This window comes from Suricata suricatta, chromosome 17 (assembly GCF_006229205.1).
Source record: "Suricata suricatta isolate VVHF042 chromosome 17, meerkat_22Aug2017_6uvM2_HiC, whole genome shotgun sequence".
In the NCBI taxonomy this organism is placed as follows: domain Eukaryota; kingdom Metazoa; phylum Chordata; class Mammalia; order Carnivora; family Herpestidae; genus Suricata; species Suricata suricatta.
This window is the reverse complement of record NC_043716.1, coordinates 33,963,453-33,981,850: the sequence shown is the minus strand read 5'-3', so window position 1 is coordinate 33,981,850 and position 18,398 is coordinate 33,963,453. Positions and strand designations below refer to the sequence as shown.

The window sequence follows — 18,398 nt, the reverse complement described above, 5'->3', positions numbered from 1 at the left end:
AGAGAGAGAGAATCCCAAGCAGGCTCCTTGCTGTCAGCACAGAGCCCGATGTGGTGCTTGAACCCACAAACCTTGAGATCATGATCTGAGCCAAAATCAAGAGTCAGACATTTAATCAACTGAACTACCTAGACACCCTTTTTTCTCTTCTTTTAAAAATAAGGCTAGGAGCGCCTGGGTGGCTTAGTCAGTTGAGCGTTTGGCTCAGGTCAGGATCTTGCAGTTTGTGAGTTCAAGCCCCACATCGGGCTCTGTGCTGACAACGCAGAGCCTGGAGCCTGCTTCAGATTCTGTATCTCCCTCTCTCTCTGCCCCTCCCCCACTCGCCCTTTGTCTCTCTCTCTAAAAAATAAACATTAAAAAAAATGAGGCAAAATTAAGAGTCAGACATTTAATCAACGGAGCCACCCAGGTGCCCCTTTTTCTCTTCTTTTAAAAATAAGGCTGGGGCACCTGGGTGGCTCCGTAGCTTGAACATCTGACTTCAGCTCAGATTGTAATCTCGCAGGTTTTTAGTTCAAGCCCCGCATCGGGCTATGTGCTAACAGCTCAGAGCCTGGAACCTGCTTTGGATTTTGTGTCTCCCTCTCTCTCTCTGCATCCACCTCCCCGTACTCTGTATCTCTCTTTCAACAATAAACATCTTAAATTTTTTAAGAAAAAAATAAATAAGGCTAGATGACTAGTTGAATAAGAAGTGAGGTTGGGGGCTCCCGGTTCCCAGAAACTCACTCTTTCTCCAGCCTCTGATCGGCTTCTCTGGACACAGCCTCCCAATAAACCGAGAACAGCGGCGGCTGCCTGCCCACGCTTGGCTGCTAGAGAGCACCAGCAGTAGCTGGCAAAGCCCCGGCTGGCAGAAGGGTCTGGACTCCTAAGCCGGGCCCCCCAGGATACTGGCAGCCAGCTTCAAAGGGGCCATCTCATTTGGAAAAGGCTAGATCAAGGCAGGGGACACTGAAGATGTGAGGTCACTTTGGAGCATGCATCATGGTGCTGGGCGTGGACAGGAGGCAGCTACCGTGGCCAGGGGGGCGAGGGGAGCGCTCACCTCTTTCCGGTGGTCCGTGCTGCCCCAGGACGCTGAGCGCTTGTGTGTACAGGAGCTGGCCCGCTCACCTTCAAGCTCTTGCCAGGACAGGGGGGTCTGCAGGGAGAGAAACCCCGTGAAACAGAGCAGCTCCTCAGGCGGGCTCCGGGGAAGCGGCCGCACCATCTCGGGGACAGAGGCGCTGGCTCTCGGAAGGCTTCTCTCTTGTCTGTTCACCTCCTGCACACGGCCAGCCTCTTTTATTCTTCCAGGCCTCTCCGCCTGCCCTGCCTCTCTCCCACTCCACGTCCTCCAGGAAGCCTTCCCTGATGAGCCAGTAAGGCCACCTGGCTCTTGACTCTCTGGCGACTTTTACATGTGAATGTGGCCCCAGCTGTTACGGGGGCTCCCCACACTGAGGACAAGTACCCCCACCCCAGCCAGCTTGGGGGAACCACTGGCATCCTGGATCCCTGGGCCCTGTACGGGGCCGGCACGGGGGAGATGTCAGTAGAGGCCCCCCTCCCCCCCCATCCTCCATCTTTGACCAAAGCAGAGACGTCCGTGTCGCCAGTTTCTCAAGATTGTTTCGTGACTTTTCCCTGTGTGTAGAGTAAGCGCTGGGGGCCCTGAAGTCCTCCTGGGTACTCATGGGAGGGGACACTCTCAGCGAGGAGGAAGCCAGAATTCTGAACTCAGCCCCGACTCCTGACCCCTCTTGGCGTCAGCACAACTCCTATCGGGCTCTGTTCTGCCTTCCGTGAGAACGAGGCTCTCGGCGGGCCATACCCCTCCCCCGGGCCCGGGATGGAGACAGAGGGAGCTGCAGACCCACTTCCTGGGCCCCAACCTGAGGGAGGAAGCTGTTGGCTTAAGCACGAGGCCCAGGAGGCCAAGATCGCTTCCCACCACTAACACCCCTACTTCCATTCCAAGGGAGGGGCCCAAGGGGGAATGGTCCAGGGGAACCGGCTCTAACTTCTCCTCGCGGGCTGCCAAAACCATGAGGGCCTGGGAACCATCTCCTCCAGCAGATCTGCTGACCTCCCCCGAGAGGTTGTTGCAAACAGAAAAGGGGGAGGATGGGGGGGGGAACTCTCCACCTCTCACCACCCAACAGCTGCAAAGAAAAGGTGGGGGGCGAGAGGCAGACTGCCCTGTGTGACAGCTGTGTGGACAGGCCACAGGGCGCTGAGTGTCCATGGCTCTTTCTTCTCCCAGCTGCTGATTAGGGCCTTTCCAGGGTCATGGGACACAGCTTGGGGCGGGGGGGAGACCACTACCCCCGACTCCTTCCTGGATGCTAACGCCACAAGGAAGACCATCCAGGGCTCCGGTCTCCACAACCCCCTCCTTCGGGAAGAGGGCACACAGCATGTCCTTCGGGCCCGCAGCCCAGCCCTGGAGGTAAAGCTGGCTGTGACAGCATAGGGCCACCCAGCCGCTGGCCTACTTCCAAATGCCCGTGTCTCTCTAAACCAGTGTGTTGGAAGACACAATCTTGGGAAGGCTGCTGCTCACACTACGGGGTGAGGAGGCGCCCCCCTCCCAGAGCCTCCTCGGCCCAGTGGATGCAGACGCTCGTCCCCTCCCGGGGCTCTGAAACCAGCCCTATGGATCGCTGGCTCTGCTCATCAAAGCTGAGTCCCATGCAAGCCTGCTGTCCCTGGAAGGTGGCGGAAGCTCCGGATGGCAAAGGAGAAAATGGAGATGCCCACCGCCCCTTAACTGCGAAGACTCCATATTCACAGGCGGCGGGAGGGGCGGGGGGGCAGGTAGGTAAAACCAGGCACATCCGGGCTGCCTGCGGCTCCACCAACATCTCTTGCAGACTTAATTGGCTCCTTCCTTCTGAGGCGCAGGAGCGGGTGGAGGGAGACGTGTGGGCAGGCACCGAGGTTTAGACAGGGCGTGAAAATTCATGCTAATCCGGGGTCAGCCTTCTCCGCTGACTCTACCCCTAGCCCTCTTGGCTCGGCCCCATCTTCCAGTGACCGCCATGGCCTCTATGCAGACCATGCTACTAAGACCACTGCTTTGGGGCACCTGGGTGGCTCAGTTGGTTAAGCGTCTGATTTCAGCTCAGGTCGTGATCTCACGGTTCGTGGGTTCGAGCCCCGTGTCGAGCTCTGTGCTGACAGCTAGCTCAGAGCCTAGAGCGTGTCTTTGGATTCTGGGTCTTCCTCTCTCTCTGACCCTCCCTTACTCACAGTATCTCTCTCAAAAATAAAAATAAAACACTAAAATAAAAGAAAAAAAGTTTAAGACCACTGCTTGGCCTCAACCTGCACTGATACCACTGTCTTACCCTCCATCCATCCCACGGGCCCTTCATACCGGGCACTCATCCCACCTAGGCAAGCCTGGCTCTGCCTTCTTTCTCCCCTCTTCCCCTGGACCTCTCCACCCGGGCCTCTCCACCTAAGATGACCTGTCCCACCAACTCGTCGAAGCCTTTCGCTCAGGGGGCCCTCCTAACTCATCCATCTCGTGCTGACTGCTCCTTTGCTCTGCGGGCACTCTGGACAGACGGGCCCAAAGTTCACATCATTCGTATGCTCCACAGAGAGTTACAGAACACATACTGCATGTGAGGGACCGTTCCAGGTGATGGGGACACAACAAAGCACAAAACAACAAAAATCCTTGTCTCCTCTGAGCTTATGTTCTAAGTACTATGAGAAAATCACAGCCAGAAAAGGGGACAGGAATGCTCGGCAGGGGAAGGTGATTTTAAAGGTCAGGGACGTCCTCAAGGAAAAAGGAACATCTGAAGGGAAATGTGAAGGAGCTGAGGGAGTGAGCAGTGTGAATCTCTGAGGTAAGGGTGATCAAGATGGAGGAAACAGCAAGTGCAAAGGCCCTGAGGCAGGAGCAAGCCTGGTGTGTTTGGGACCGATAAGGAGGCCAGCGTGGCAGGAGCGAGTGACATGGTAGTAGGAGATGAGGTCAGTAGGTGTGACAGCCTCAACAATGACTCTGCAAAGATTCCAGGTCCCAATGCCTGGAACCTATAAATGTTACCTTCTACGATAACGTTTTCACCGATGTGATTAAGTTCTGGATCTCAAGGTGGGAAGATTAATTACCTTGGTTTATCCAGATCAACCAGGCCATTACAAGTGTCCTTACAAGACAGACAGGGGGCAATGAGACACACGTAGAAGAAGATAAGGTGAAGTGGCCACAAAGGCAGCCACTGGAGTGATGTGGCTGCAAGCCAAGAAATGCCGGCTGACACAGAAGCTGGAAGAAGGCGTGGGTCGCCCAGGGAGCCTCCCCAGCACGCGGCCCCACCAAACACCTTGGAAGGGTGAACCCGAATTCAACTTCTGGCCTCCAGATCTGTGAGAGGATCAAGTTGTGTTGTTTTAAGCCACTGAGTTTGAGGTAATCTGTTATGGAAGCCCCAGGAACCGAATACAGTCAGCCCTGGTCGGAAGCTCATTGTGTGCTGGCTCGGAGTATCTGTCAGGCAGGCCCACATGCAAGTGTGGGTCTTGGCCCCTCTGGCGGAACTCAGACCGTCAGGAGTGGGGACCACAGCCTGCTCCTTATTTCTAGTGCATGCGGGTAGACAGGCCACCTCTCTGGGTCTCAGCACAGAGGTCTGGGCCAAGGTCTCCATGGGGGACAGAAAGGTCACCGCTAAGGAAGGCGACCCTTCAAAGAGCAACCCTTTATGGCACTTACAGGGGTCAAGGGCAGGCCGCACGATGGCAATGGAAGCAGTCGTTCTAGATGATCCTTTGGAAGCAGGGCTAGAGCCTGAGCTCAGCAGACCACAATGCCGTGCTTGTCAGGGGATTCATGCGCTGGAACAGATTTATTTTAACACCCTGGTCCAAGGGGAGGAGCTGAGGGAGAGAAGCAGGGCCACTTACTGGCCATGAGTGACACCAGCCAACTGTGCAGATGATGCCCGGATTATGCAAAACTGGATGCGGGTCAAACCAAGGAAGTCTCGCCTGGGCTTCTGGGCTCCCAGAGCTACATGTGGAAGGACGACTGCGGGTGGGGGTGGGGACAGCTTTCCAAAGAATGGCCCTGATAGAACAAGAAGACAGGGGTCGTAGGGAGCTGAAGACCCTCCACACTGGACCTTATCTCACTGCCCCCAACCCAACTCAGCTTCTACCTGGACTCCAAGGCAAGAGTCCCGGCCGTGCGGCTCCAGCGACCTCGGCAGGGCCCACTGGGCCCTGGGAACCCAGCTCAGTACGCCTATGGGGGGTGAAGAACGGTGTGGTGTCTGGCCCGATATAGATGGTCAGTAACTATGTGAACTGAAATTCAGCAGGGAATCAGCCCCTCGGGGACTCGAGCAAAACACACGCCGGAGAAGGCTCTGAGGGTAGTCTGCCGGCCGGTGCCAGGAACTCTGGCTGCAGGTGGCCAAGGCCACTGTCGCTGGCCCGACAGTGACGATGTAACGCTCCCCATTCTCAAATGCTCTGTGCCGCTGTCAAACCACAGGCTCACCAGTGTGGAAAGCAGGCGCCGTGCCCAGGCCCCCACACCCACAAGGAAGGCCTGGGACGGGCAGACTGAATCGTGTGTCATCTCCAAGTGCCGGGGCGCTGGCTCGGGAAAGAGTAGGGGACAGAAAGAAAACACAGGAGGGAAAAGCCACAGCAGGCAAGTCTTCCCAAACGAAGTATGCCACTCTGCCTCTGGCCTACAAGACCCTCCATGAGCTTTGTCAAGGACTTAAGCTGGTCCCCCCCTCCCAAAGGATAAATCAAGCCTAAAGGGATAAGTCTACCATAGAGGCTTCGGTGCCTCACCTGGAGTATGTTGGAGGAAGCAGGGCCGGGCTGAGTAGAATGGGGGCCAGGCAGAGCAGGTGCTCAGGGTCCCGTCAGTCTATAGGATGAGACCAGCGGGGGATCTCTGCTCCTGCACCCCTTCCAGCTGTGGTGAGATCACTTCTGCCCTCCAGAAGAGTACGTGGAGGCACCAGCGCTCTGCACAGCACAAAGGGAGGGGGTGACCGCAACCACCGGCGTGTGCAGCCATCACCCGCCCCAGCCCTGCCACCAGGGGGGCCGACCCCGAGCCCTCAATGGCCGACTCTGGTCGACCAGCTGACCTGGCGAGAGGGTGGTCCAGAGAGGGGAAAACTGTTCAGATCGCCTTGGAGACTCCTCACAAAGTCCTCCAAGACACAAAGCACCTCCTCCAGATGGTGGTGACTCTCTACAGGAGCCTCGTTAGTCCTCCCCAGCTGGCCACTCCGGGCCACACTCCTGCTGCACCCAAGCTCTTCCTTGGGCTCAACAAGCCGGTCTCTGGGAAGGCTGGTCAGCTCCCTTCTGCTGCTCCTCCTGGCTCAGAGCGTGCAGAACTTCACAGAACAATCCATTCCCCCAAATAAGACCCATCCCCACCTCTCTTCCTCCCCTGCCCCAAACGCTTGCGTAACCATCTGCCTTGCGAGGAAGACTCGAGAATGCAGCATGCCTGGCTCTCAAAACAGCTTGCTGCCCAGGCCAGAAACCTGCCTGGACTTCCAGCTTTCAAGGACTCTGGGGGGGCAGGGGGAGGGGCGACTGGGTGGCCCAGTTGGTTTAGCGTCCGACTTTGGCTCAGGTCAGATCTCATGGTTTGTGGGTCATCAGGCTCTGTGCTGACAGCTAGCTCAGAGCCTGGAGCCTGCTTCAGATTCTGTACCTCCCTCTCTCTCTGACCCTCCCCTGCTCACGCTGTCTCTCTCTGTCTCTCAAAAATAAATAAAAAACATTAAAAAAAAAAAGGACTCTGGGAAATCCTGACTCCCCATCTTCCCTCTACCCTGGTCCATGCTGCCTTGTGTCTCCCCAGGAAAGGCCCTCCCTCATCTCTAGTCCTTTCTGGGGATATGCCCGTGCTCTGCAGGGAAGGAACACCAGTGACTTAAGGAGGTGTCAAAAGAACCTCAGATCTTCCTAGCATGATCCAAGCATTGAAGGAGGTGGCTGGTGCCAGGCCAGGGGGCTCAAGCAGGAATTTGAATGGAGCCCTAAATCTAGAAGCAGAAAATTCCCAGGAGGCCATGGCACAAAAGACGGGCCAGAGCGCATATTTTGGTTTGGATGCCTACGTTGATCAGAACTCTCCCACCTCTTGCCTGCAGCCACAATATTGACAGGTTGCTAAGTTCCTCGAGGGCTGGAGCCCATCCCGGGAAAAGAGGAAAAGCTGCGGAGCTGGGTCTTGCCAGACCCACGAAGGCGCATCGCTGACCTCTGTCTCGCTGTGGCAGGAAGCCCAGACTTGTTATATAAAAGATCTGGCCTGCAGCTGGGACCCAAGTGAAAATACACAGCCTCGAGCCCATGCCTCTAAATCCGGCCAGGGAACATCTGAGGCCAGCCCTGCCTGGAGTTGACAAAGAGAACGAAGGAGTCAGGGGCGGAGGCTTCCTCGAAGGTTGCTGGCCGGAAGTGACAGAGACGGGGAGAGGTGGGCTACCCAGAAGCCTGCGCCTGACGGAGGGGGACTCGCTCATAAGTCTGCACCCTAGACATCCTGCAGGGCTATTCACATGATTTGGATTCAACACTCCTCTCCGGAAAGAGTGTGCTCCAGGCCCGGGAGGGCAAAGCATAAGCTATCTCCCTTCCTTGCCTTTCTAGGGAATATGGGGGACAGCAGTGCCCGGGGCTCGAGGAAGCAGGCCCCCCACCGTCCGGTCCTGGGAGTGCGTCCTCCCCTCGCATTCTGTTTGTGGATCTAAAGAGCCCCGCTGATCTTGGCTGCGGCAAACTGTTGTTGGTTCAAGGTGGGGCATTCCCACGAGAATTCCTCTCCTCTAAGCCGTGCCAGACATTTGGCCCCATCTCCTCCCTTGGCTGGCTGTTCACTGGCCTTCATGGGGCGGGCATCCAGATGCACAGAGGCCAGATCTCGTTCTCATTTCCTCATTCTTCACTCCCCATGCCGAGAACAGGACTGGGCATTCAAACATTCACTAGCAACATTACAAAATGAATCTCATTTTAAAAAAATAAAAGAAAGGGACCAAAGTGACATGCACGGGGGGGGGGGGGGGGAACGCGGGTGCATGGAACGCTTGCACGCTTGGCTGTCAGCCCACCTGTGAGCGCCAGCAGGACAGGTATGCGCTCCCAGCTAGCAAAGGGACAGCTGACTCGTCCAGGACCCAACTCCCGTGTGCCTCTGTGCCCAGGTTCTTTCCACCCTGCTTCCTCTTTCCTGAGGATAACTGATTTAGTTTGGAAGCTGAGCAGGAACAGGTTTAAACTGCATCAAAATGGAAAAGATTTGATGCTTAACGACTACTAAGTGTGGTGAAGTCCCAAATCCAATTAAGAAGAATCTTAAGGGCGCCTGGGTGACTCAGTCGGTTAAGTGTCCGATTGAGCTCAGGTCATGATCCTGAGGTTCATGAGTTTGAGCCCCGCATGGGGCTCTCTGCTGTCAGCACAGAGCCTGCTTTGGATCCTCTATCCCTGTCTCTCTCTGCCCCTCATGCACATGTGTGCTCTCTCTCTCTCTCAAAAATAAATAAGGATTTTCAAAAATGCAAAAAACAACACTTCAGGAAGAAAATGACAGAGGGGAGCTGGGGCTTCAAAGGACCTGAATGGGCCCACTGGAATACCACAGGGCTGCTGGCTAGGGGTCAAGTCTTCCATATCTGAGAACTTCCCACTTCTATTGCTCCAACGGGATTGATCCCAGCTCCACACGCTTCTTGGCCACCTCTTCCAGTTGTCTGGGGAGCGCCAACTCGGCTGAACGCTGGCCTGCTTAAGTTCAGAAAGGTAAATCTCATTTTTTAGAACCTCGAACAGATTCCAGAGTCAACTCCTGCTTACCCATGCACACTCACAGCCAAACTGGAAAACCCAGACTGACGTCTCTCCTCCACAAGCCAGGTGGAAGGCAAACTCATTTTCACATAAGTTCACTGAGAAAACCAACCTGGCAAATTTCAGACGATGAAAAGCTACATGATGAACATTTACAGCCCAAACCCAGGACAGATCATTCCAGTGACAGGGCTGGTAAGCAGACCAAAGGCCTCCTCAGCCACCCCCCACCCCCATCCTTATCCCATTAGGAGAACGCGTCATTACCTGGGTGGCCTTGTCATTGGTACAGCCGGTGAAGGCCCCATCAGCATCACGTGGCCACTGGCCCAGAAGGTAGGAGCTGAGGATGGTGTCCAGGGAGAATGTACGTCGGACCTGGGGTGGCTGAGGCCTACACACTGACTTTTCGGGGGCCACGGAGCACGGGACACTGGCTAGAAGAGAGCACAGCCCGCCCACCTTGACATCAGCACGAGGAGGGAGACGTGGTAGGTACCCAGCCTTCTCTCTCCTGGGGAGCCTCACCTGATGGCCACGTCTGCACTGTCCCCACCTCCCTCCTAAAAGAACACGGAACGGCCCATAAAAGCACATACAGTCTGACCGGAGCTTTTCTGACTTAACCAGCTGGAATTTATCACTGGAAACAACTTACATCCTTTGGCTTTGGACGTGGGGTTACTTGATTCATGTCTTCTATCTTTTTTTCTGTTCCTCATGGACTCTGAACTCTGAATCTCCGTAGGAGAGCAGGGCTGTTTCCCATCATTAACGAGGGAATTCTAAGCGGCCAGAGAGCCGTCTTTTATCCCCTGCCCTGCCTCTCTCCAGCACCCATTGCAGAGCCCCCATGCACTGAACAAATTCAACCCAGTTAACTGAAGGACACTTTACACTTCCTTCAAGACGGGTTAGCTCAGCGACCCTAGGTGACTGAGACAGAACAATAGAACTCCTTTCAACCGCCCAGGATGGAAGAATCCAGCTTAGGAAAATCAGTCTTTGGGATCCCTCCACCGTCTCCAACTCCAGGCTAAACAGGACAAGCATAGAGCGATTATAAATCCATTCATTTATGTTTTACCTTGGTTAAATTTGGGGAGAAGGTAAACGTTGAAACTGTTATAAAATGTAAGAGTTCTGGAATCATGTGTAAGTTTCAGTCATCTGGGTTGACCCTGTTTTGATGGCCACATTCAAGACATTCTACGCTCTCAAGATCTGCAAAGGCTGTTTCCTTTAAACAGAGGAAAACGCTTTCCCTCTGTAGCAATCCCTTGACAATTCATGTGTGCATTAAACAGAGCAAAAGGAACCGGGGGCCGTAGGGATAAATAAACTTGAAGTGCTTTGTATTAAAAAGACACCAACAGGTTGGCAGTTCCTCAGAAAGTTAAACGTCAAATCACCATACAATCCAGCAATTCTGCTTCTAGGTAAATATACAAAAGGATTGGAAGGAGGCTCTCGAGAAGATGTCTGCGCGCCCATGTTCACAGCAGTACCATTCACGACCACCAAAAGGGGAAGCCACCAAATGCACATCAACAGATGAATGGATAAACAAAACGTGGTGTGTGCACGCAATGGACTATTAGTCTCAAAAAGAAATGACATTTTGATATTTGCTACAACACAAACTTTAAAACATTATACTAAGTGAGGGGTGCCTAGGTGGCTCAGTCGGTTAAGCATCCGACTTCCACTCAGATCATGATCTCACGGTTTGCGAGTTCAAGTCCCACATCAGGCTTTGGGCTGACAGCTCGGAGCCTGGGGTCTGCTTCGGATTCTGGGTCTCCCTCTCTCTTTGCCCCTCCCCAGCTCACATTCTCTCTCTTTCTCTCTCTCAAAAATAAATAAACATTTAAAAAACTTAAAACATTATACTAAGTGAGATAAAGCAGACCCAGAGGACAACTATTGTATGATTCCACTTACATGAGCCAAACTCATAGGGACAGAAAGTAGAATAGAGGTTACCAGGGACTTAGGGGGTGAAGGGAATAGGGAGTGATTCATTATTTAATGGGCACAGAGTTTCTGGTTGGCGTGATGATAATGTTCTGGAAACGGATGGTGGTGATGGTTGTGCAATATTGTGAACGTACTTAATGCCATTGAATTGTGAATTTAAGATAGTCAAATGGTAAATTTTATGTTAAGCATTTACCCTGACAGAAAAAGAGGGGCGCCCGGGTGGCTCAATCAGTTGAGGGTCCCACTTCAGTCCAGGTTATGATCTCAGTTTGTGAGTCCAAGTCCTGCACTGGGCTTGATGCTGTCAGTGCAAAGCTCACTTTGGATACTCTGTCCCTTTCTCTCTCTGCCCCTCCCCCACATGCACTCACTGTCTCTCTCAAAAATAAACATTAAAAAAGAGAAAGAGATACTAACACTATGTACATTATCCAAAACCATACACATTTACACACATTTTGACATAGTTGTAATCAATATGAAATGTACATTAAGTTCTGCTTTCTTCTACCCATTTCACATACTGATTTCCAAGTATCGACAATCTACATATTTACCATTTTCAATGACTACATAATATTCCACCAGGTTGCTATACCATAGTTTTCTTAGCCACTCACTCATTATCGGACATTTGAGGGGTCTCCCTGCCCATGATCTGCAGATCACAAATGTCACTCCATGGGTAACTTTCAGCCTGTTTTTATTTAATTCCTGGCATATTTCTGAGTCCTCTCCCTCAGCTATCATATGTGCTTATTTAATGTTTTGGGTTTTGTTTGTTTGTTTGTTTGTTTTGAGACAGAAAGAGAATGTGAGCAGGGGAGGGACAGAGAGAGAGTCACAGAATCGGAAGCAGGCTCCAGGCTTCGAGCCATCAGCATAGAGCCTGATGCGGGGCTTGAACTCACGAACTGTGAGATCATGACCTGAGCTGAAGTCAAATGCCCAAACAACTGAGCCACCCTAGGCATCCCTCATATGTGCTTATTTAATACAAATGAAAAACAACATATTGCAAAAGTAGTAAGTGAATTGTGGGAAAGTCGGCAAATATATAAACAAAAAGAAATAAAACCTCGATTCTCAACATCCAGAGATAATCACAAATAATACTTTGAGAGCTATAACCACATCAGCAGCCATGCTGCTGCATGTGTGTGTGCGTGTGTGTGTGCATGTGTGCGTGCGTGCACACGTGCACTTTAAAATTTAAAAAAATGGGCAGGGGAAAGAACACCTGGGTGGATCAGTCAGTAAAGTGCCTCTTGATTTCAGCTCCAGTTATGACCTCACAGTTCGCGAGTTCAAGCCCCACACCGGGCCCTGTGCGGACAGTGCAGAGCCTGCTTGGGATTCTCTCTATTCCTCCCCCACATGTGCACTTTCTCTCTCAAAATAAGTAAGTAAAATCAATTAAAAATATACATTAAATAAAAATTAAAAAGCAGGAGGGACCTGGCCAGCTCGGATCAGTTGAACAAGTGACTCTTGATCTCTGAGCTATGAGGTCAAGCCCCATGTTGGGTATGGAGATTACTTCAAAAGTAAAAAAAAATCTCAGGGCACCTGGGTGGCTCAGTTGGTTGAGGGTCCAGCTCTTGGTTTCAACTCAGGTCATGATTTCACAGTGTGTTCAAGCCCTGCATCGGGCTCTGTGCTGTCAGTGCAGAGCATGTTTGGAATTCTCTTTCCTTCTCTCTGCTCCCCCCCCTCCACAATAAATAAATAAACTTAAAAAATAATTTTTAAAATTTCAAAAAAATATAATTAAAAAATGGGATATCATATTGTTTTGCAATAGGTTTTCACCTTACACCATAAACACCTTCCCAAATAATATATATTGACCTACAAGACATCCTTTTATGATCTGAATGTTTCGGTTAAAACTCTTCAAAGGCTTGTTTTCAAAAGTGGTAGCCAAAGGCCTCACGCTCTCACGTTCTGGCCCCACTTACCTCTCTTGCACACGCCACTCCTCTCCAAGGTTTCTATGTCCCGGACAGGCCATACTAAGTGCTACTTCCCACCCATGCCCTGCGTCTTCCCTCCTCTGAGGTTTTGCCCATGTGCCCAGGGTTGAAATCTGCCCCATGAGTCAGGGCCAGCCTAACGGCTCCACCTCCACGAAGCCTTCTGGATTCCCTGGAAGGAGTATCTGGGATTTTCTGATTCTCTCCAGCACTCCGTGCCCTTCTAGTACTCAGCATCCTCTCTCCTGGATTATGAGTGTTTTAACTCCTAGATAATAAACATCGTGCAGCCAAGGACTGTCTCTGACTTATCTTTGTATTCCACACAGCGCCTAGAACATAAGGCTGGCGGTTGGCCGATGCCTAAGTCTTCGTATAAAATCAAAACTGTTGGGGCGCCCGAGTGACTCAGCTGGTTAAGTGTCTGACTTCCGCTCAGGTCATGATCTCACGGTTTGTAAGTTCAAGCCCTTCGTTGGGCTCTGTGCTGACAGCTCAGAGCCTGGAGCCTCCTTCAGATTCTGTGTCTCCCCCTCTTTCTGTCCCTCCCCTGCTCGTTCTCTGTCCCTCAATAGTAAAAATATTTTTAAAAATTTTTTAAATAATCAAATCAAGGGAATGTCTCCTCTAAGTATAGCATGGATTCAAAGTTTGAATCCCTGCTCAACCCGCTCCCCTGGGTAAAGCCCCCAGGCCTGCCTGTCTCTTCCTCTCTCTGGCTCAGGAAGCCCCGACTCTCCCTTCTGCTCCCTGAGCCTTGTTACCCTAAGTCAGCACAGGCTGGTTCAAGCCCCAACTTCGTCTTCCACACTAGCATGTCCACCACTCTTTATCCTACCCTAGATTTGAGATCAAATGGTGGCAGTCCAGATATTTTGGGAGGTTCTGGCACAAGCTGGCGGGCAGGTCAGAACCCAACACGGCTGCCCTGTGGTCCTCCGAAACCGCAGAGACCCCGGGGATGAGGCGGCAGCCTCAATAAGCAAGTTTTCAGGATTACATGACCGAGTGACAGAGAGAGGCAGGTGGCAAGCAGAAGAGCAAGAGGTTGGCATCAAGGCCAGAACACCATGATCCTGACAGCTGCTTCACCGTGGTGCAAAAGGGGGCTGGGCTGGGACTCCTGGGCCGGGGCAGGGGGTGGGAGGGCAGAGCAGCGAGGGGGAGGTATCTCTGGGAACCGCCTCACCCAGCCCCTCTGCAGAAGCTGCTGCAAAATCTTCTTTGAGACTTTTGCTTCACGGGGACCATAAGGACTCTCTGGTATTTACATAGAACTTTTGAGTTTCGGCCCATCTGCACAGTCTTTTAATGTGGGTCTTTACTCTTCCATCAGCCCTGAAAGGGGCGGGGGGGACCGTAAGGGAACCAAGGCCCAGAGAAGGCCAGTCTCAGGCTGGACTGAGTCACCCACAAGGTCTAACACCAAAACCCAAGCCTCCTTCCTCTTCAATCACCTCACGTGGGCGCCTGGCCCTCTGGCATCCAGAAACACCCTCCGAGGTTGCAAGGCCACCTGCAGGAAGGACTGTCTTTCTAGCCCCTTTTCGGGGAAGGGAGTCTTTCGATGGCAGGCACTGCCCAGGTGTCTGTGCTCATTTTCTGTTTCCTGAGTTGGTTGGGTTGTTTCTTGAAGTCTCTGAAACCTTGGGTTCAGAATTCAGAGATGCTATGATCTCCAAGGGACCACTGAAACCACACCCACTTGGTATCCGTTCACATTACCTGCCATATCCCATCCCGATCACGAGCTCCGGTAGGAATCTAATCTCAACGGTGCAATCAGGGATGGGACCTTCCTCCCAGTGCTCCCGGGGTGAGAGGGGCACCCAGAATCCTGGGGTTTGCTGTGAGAATCCAACCACCCTCTTTGGTCAACTCTACATGCTTTCTGGCCACCTCTCACTAAAGTTATTCACAAAGATCTGAGCGTCATAGGTCCTGACTTGTTCCTCCATATACATAAAAGTACCAATATCCAAGAAGGAAGGAAGGAAGGAAGGAAGGAAGGAAGAGAGAGAGAGAGAGAGAGAGAGAGAGAGAAAGAGAAGAGAAGAAAGAAAGAAGAGAGAGAGAGAGAAAGAAAGAAAGACAGACAGACAGACAGACAAGGTGCAGGAGAGGGATGGGAATGGAGAGAAAGGAAGCACCCCAATCCAGAACCAGGGGCCTCGGATGCCCTCCTCTCTCCTCTCTGCCAGGCCTACAAGGATCTCACTGCATCAGAGTCAAACTGGAGGCCTTGCCTCAGTTTCTCTTCCTCCAAAGACAACAGGGCCCCTGGCTTATTTCTACAGTGACCACATCCTAGCTCTGTCACAGCTCCTCCCAGCCACAAGGTGACAGGATGCACTTCTCAGAGACCTCGGCAAGACCCCACTTCCCCTCCCTGACCCCCAAACTCTTGGCATGTCCTGATACCTCCGGAGAGAGTATAATGACCTGTTTCCTTCATGCCTGGAAGAGGGCACATGCTGAAAAATTAGACTTTGATAGGAAAAGAAAGTGTACCGCTTATTTCAAAAACCTCGCCTTAAATGGCTAGGGGAGCACCTGCTAATTTGGGCACCAAAACCGATAAAGGGCTAAACTAAGGTGTCAAGTTCCCCCTGCCACTAAATGGAACACCATCAAAAGCCAGAATCAGACAGTGACATGTTTTGTGCCATCCTCAAGAGGGTGGCAGGCTGGACCGGTGTGGCCCCCCCACATATCCTGAAGGGGCTCAGATGTGAGGGACCCAGTTAGTTGAGCCCGAGGCTCTGCCCACTTCATGAGGTGACTGCAGCCGCCACCACCCAACCGCACCGCGCCTGCTCTCCCCTCTGGCAAGCCTGAGCCTAGCCTAAGTTCCCTCTTAGGGATGCTCTTCAGAACAGAAGACGAGAGGCTAAACTGCTTTAAAGTCTTCACCAGACAGACCAGGCTGAACCAGTTAATGTCATTTAATCTCTTCCTCTTCCACAATTCTTCTGGATAGAAGGTGGGGGGGGGGGGAGCGGGAAGGAGCCTAGGAAGAGAACGTTGCCCTCGCCACGCTATCCCTGGAGAACGTGGGCCACTTCAGGGTCAAAGCCTTTGCTTTGCTAGCGTCAGTCGAACCCAAGACGGACACCCCCTTGAATAAACGGAGAGAGACATACAGCTGCTTGGAGAAGCTGTGCTGCCCACGGAGACCGAGCTCAGGTGGGACCAGCCCCTGGGAAATCTCACGCGGTGAGCATCATGGAAAAGGGAGCTCGCAGGCTGATCCTCGTGGATATACGAGAAAGATCTGGGGACTGGGCTCCACACAGCCACCATGGGACTACAGCTCAAGAAGAAGCACAGAGACATCACGACGGTTGCTTGTGGTTGGAAGATGAAACCGGTTTCATTTCTGGAAAGTACCCCTCTCAGATTTGGGAACCAGGGGAGGAGCGGGGGAGGGAAATGGGACAATCGGCTCCCAGATCTGAGAAGGGCCACCCCTATCATGATGGGCCGTGACAAAGCAGCAGGCTGCAGGGACACCAGCGGGTCCCTGTGGGAGGGTGGAGCGTCCTGTTGACAGCGCTGGGGGTTGTTATCGGCCCATCGCACGCAGCCGCTGCCATGGCCCAACCACCTGCTGAAGCCGCCTGGCACGGCGCCAGGCCATCTCACCATATGCAGCTGAGCAGCACCAGGCGCTTAGGTTCTTGGGCAACGGCAAGTGGAAAAAACAAAACAAAACAGCTCGCACCGAAGATAAGAGGCCTTAGGTGATATCTTCCAGAGCCACTCGGTCCTGTTTCCCAACTGCTGCCTTTGTCTTGCTTTGGGGAGGGGCGCTGAGTGGAGAGGGCCAGCGGTCAGGTGTCTGTGCGCTGGGGGATAGTCCAGGGGGTGGAAAGCAAAGAGCAGGCGAGACACTGGACCGAGAGGGGCCAAGAGGGGGCCTGGCGCGCCACCAAGGACTGACGGATCCCTCCAGCGAGATTTTGAGTGCCCACACCAAGCCAGTCTATAAGCACCCGTGACGTGGGAGGGGGACACGAGAACAAGGATGGAGGAGGACATGGCCTCTGTCGTTCCCTCCTATCCCTGGCTGAAGATCAGCTCGGGCCTGACCACACCAGCAACCCCCTACCCCCACCCCAGAAACCCAAAGGAGGAGGGTGACAGCGCTTAGACGGGGCCAGGGGAAGGAGGAAGGCAGCAGATGATGCAGGAAGTGAGGCTTTTGTGGCTGCCTTTCTCAACATGGCCCGAGATAGAGTGTTTGGTGGAGGTTTGGCAGCCTGCACGGAGAAACCAGCTGCTGACCAGGCTGGGCATCTAGGGGAGCGACTTCACCCACATTACTACATTTGAAGCAATGCAGAAGAAGCCTGGGAAATAAGACCAGACTCCTCTCTCCCATCCTCCATTAACAGGCCCAGGGATCCCAAAATACCCAGGAAGGACTATGGAAGGGAGAGAGCGAGCTGATGAGATCACACACATGGCCAAGACTCAACAACTAGCCAGTCTAACAAATAAGCTAGGAGTCGCTTTCTCGTGTCACCAGGCTTCGAAGCGTTATTCGCACTAGCCTTCTCGCCTCCTCTCTTAAAGAGATCACTTCCTGGTACAGAAGATGTAGCTATATGGGAGGAATTAAGGCAGATGGGCAAAAACTGAAACATTAAAACTGTGCAGGTCCCCTCACAGCTCGCCACCTGGTCACACCTTTCCTGATTCCTCTCCATGCATGCCTGTGTGCGTGTGTCTTTTTAATAAAATGAGGGGGCACCTGAGTGGCTCAGTCCGTTAAGCATCCGACTTCGGCTCACGTCACCATCTCACAGTTCATGGGTTCAAGCCCCGGGTCAGGCTCTGTGCTGACAGCTCAGAGCCTGGAGGCTGCTTCCGATTCTGTGTCTCCCTCTCTTTCTACCATCTCCCCCTAGTGCTCTGTTTCTGTCCCAATAATAAAATAAAAACATTTAAAAAATTTTTTAAATAAAATAAAATGAGATCAGAGTATTTGTGTTTTTCTACAATCTGCTTATTTCCGGCAGGGATCTTCCTTCGGAAAGATGAGCAGGCGGGGCGGTCTGGGAAGCTGAGGCTGCCCTGCCCCTCCCACCTCCAGGCTGTGATGCAGCACTTTTGTTGGGGGAGGAGGTGGAGGGGTGGGACTTTAATCTGAAGAGGAGCAAAGTAAAACAGGGAATCAGAATTTCTAAACACTTCCCCAGGACCAGATTGGCAGTCAGAGGGGAAGTTCCTTCCAGCAGCTTTATAGGGATTCTTTTTCCACTTCAGTACGTGTGCTGGGATTACACATTGCCGGCTGGTCTTCTGAGCACCCTGTGGTCCAGAGCTGCCGAGCTGCTGGACTCGGGGACGTGTGGGTTTTGGAGGGAAGTTGTGGTCAAACTGAAATCCCCCATATGACTGTACAAGAGTTAGAAGCCCTCCTTGGAAAGCCCAAGGAGACCCCCAACCATCCCAGCTGGGGAAAAAAAAAAAAAATCAAACCTGGGGCTTTAAACGCCTCTTTCAACACAAAGCAAATAGCTCATTGCAGCCACAACAGGGAGAAGTTACAGAAACGCGCTTTGAAATGCAAGAAGGAAACAAGAG

General features: G+C 52.7%; 1 protein-coding gene and 1 long non-coding RNA gene across 3 annotated transcripts in view; both read right to left on the bottom strand.

The window, feature by feature from the left end:
* The window catches only part of FAM117A (family with sequence similarity 117 member A), a 45,768-nt gene that overhangs the window by 9,885 nt on the left and 17,485 nt on the right, over window positions 1-18,398 (bottom strand). For both annotated transcript variants that reach the window (XM_029927191.1, XM_029927192.1), the window contains exons 3-4: window positions 9,115-9,284; window positions 1,052-1,147 (exon numbers count right to left, since the gene is read on the bottom strand). In XM_029927191.1, coding sequence (XP_029783051.1) covers window positions 1,052-1,147; window positions 9,115-9,284 — 266 coding nt within the window. The remainder of the gene's footprint in view (window positions 1-1,051; window positions 1,148-9,114; window positions 9,285-18,398) is intronic.
* LOC115281738 lies at window positions 4,730-6,636 on the bottom strand. Its single transcript, XR_003904389.1, has 3 exons — window positions 6,123-6,636; window positions 5,818-5,997; window positions 4,730-5,254 (listed from the first exon to the last, which is right to left on the bottom strand). It is a non-coding gene; the product is annotated as an uncharacterized LOC115281738 (long non-coding RNA).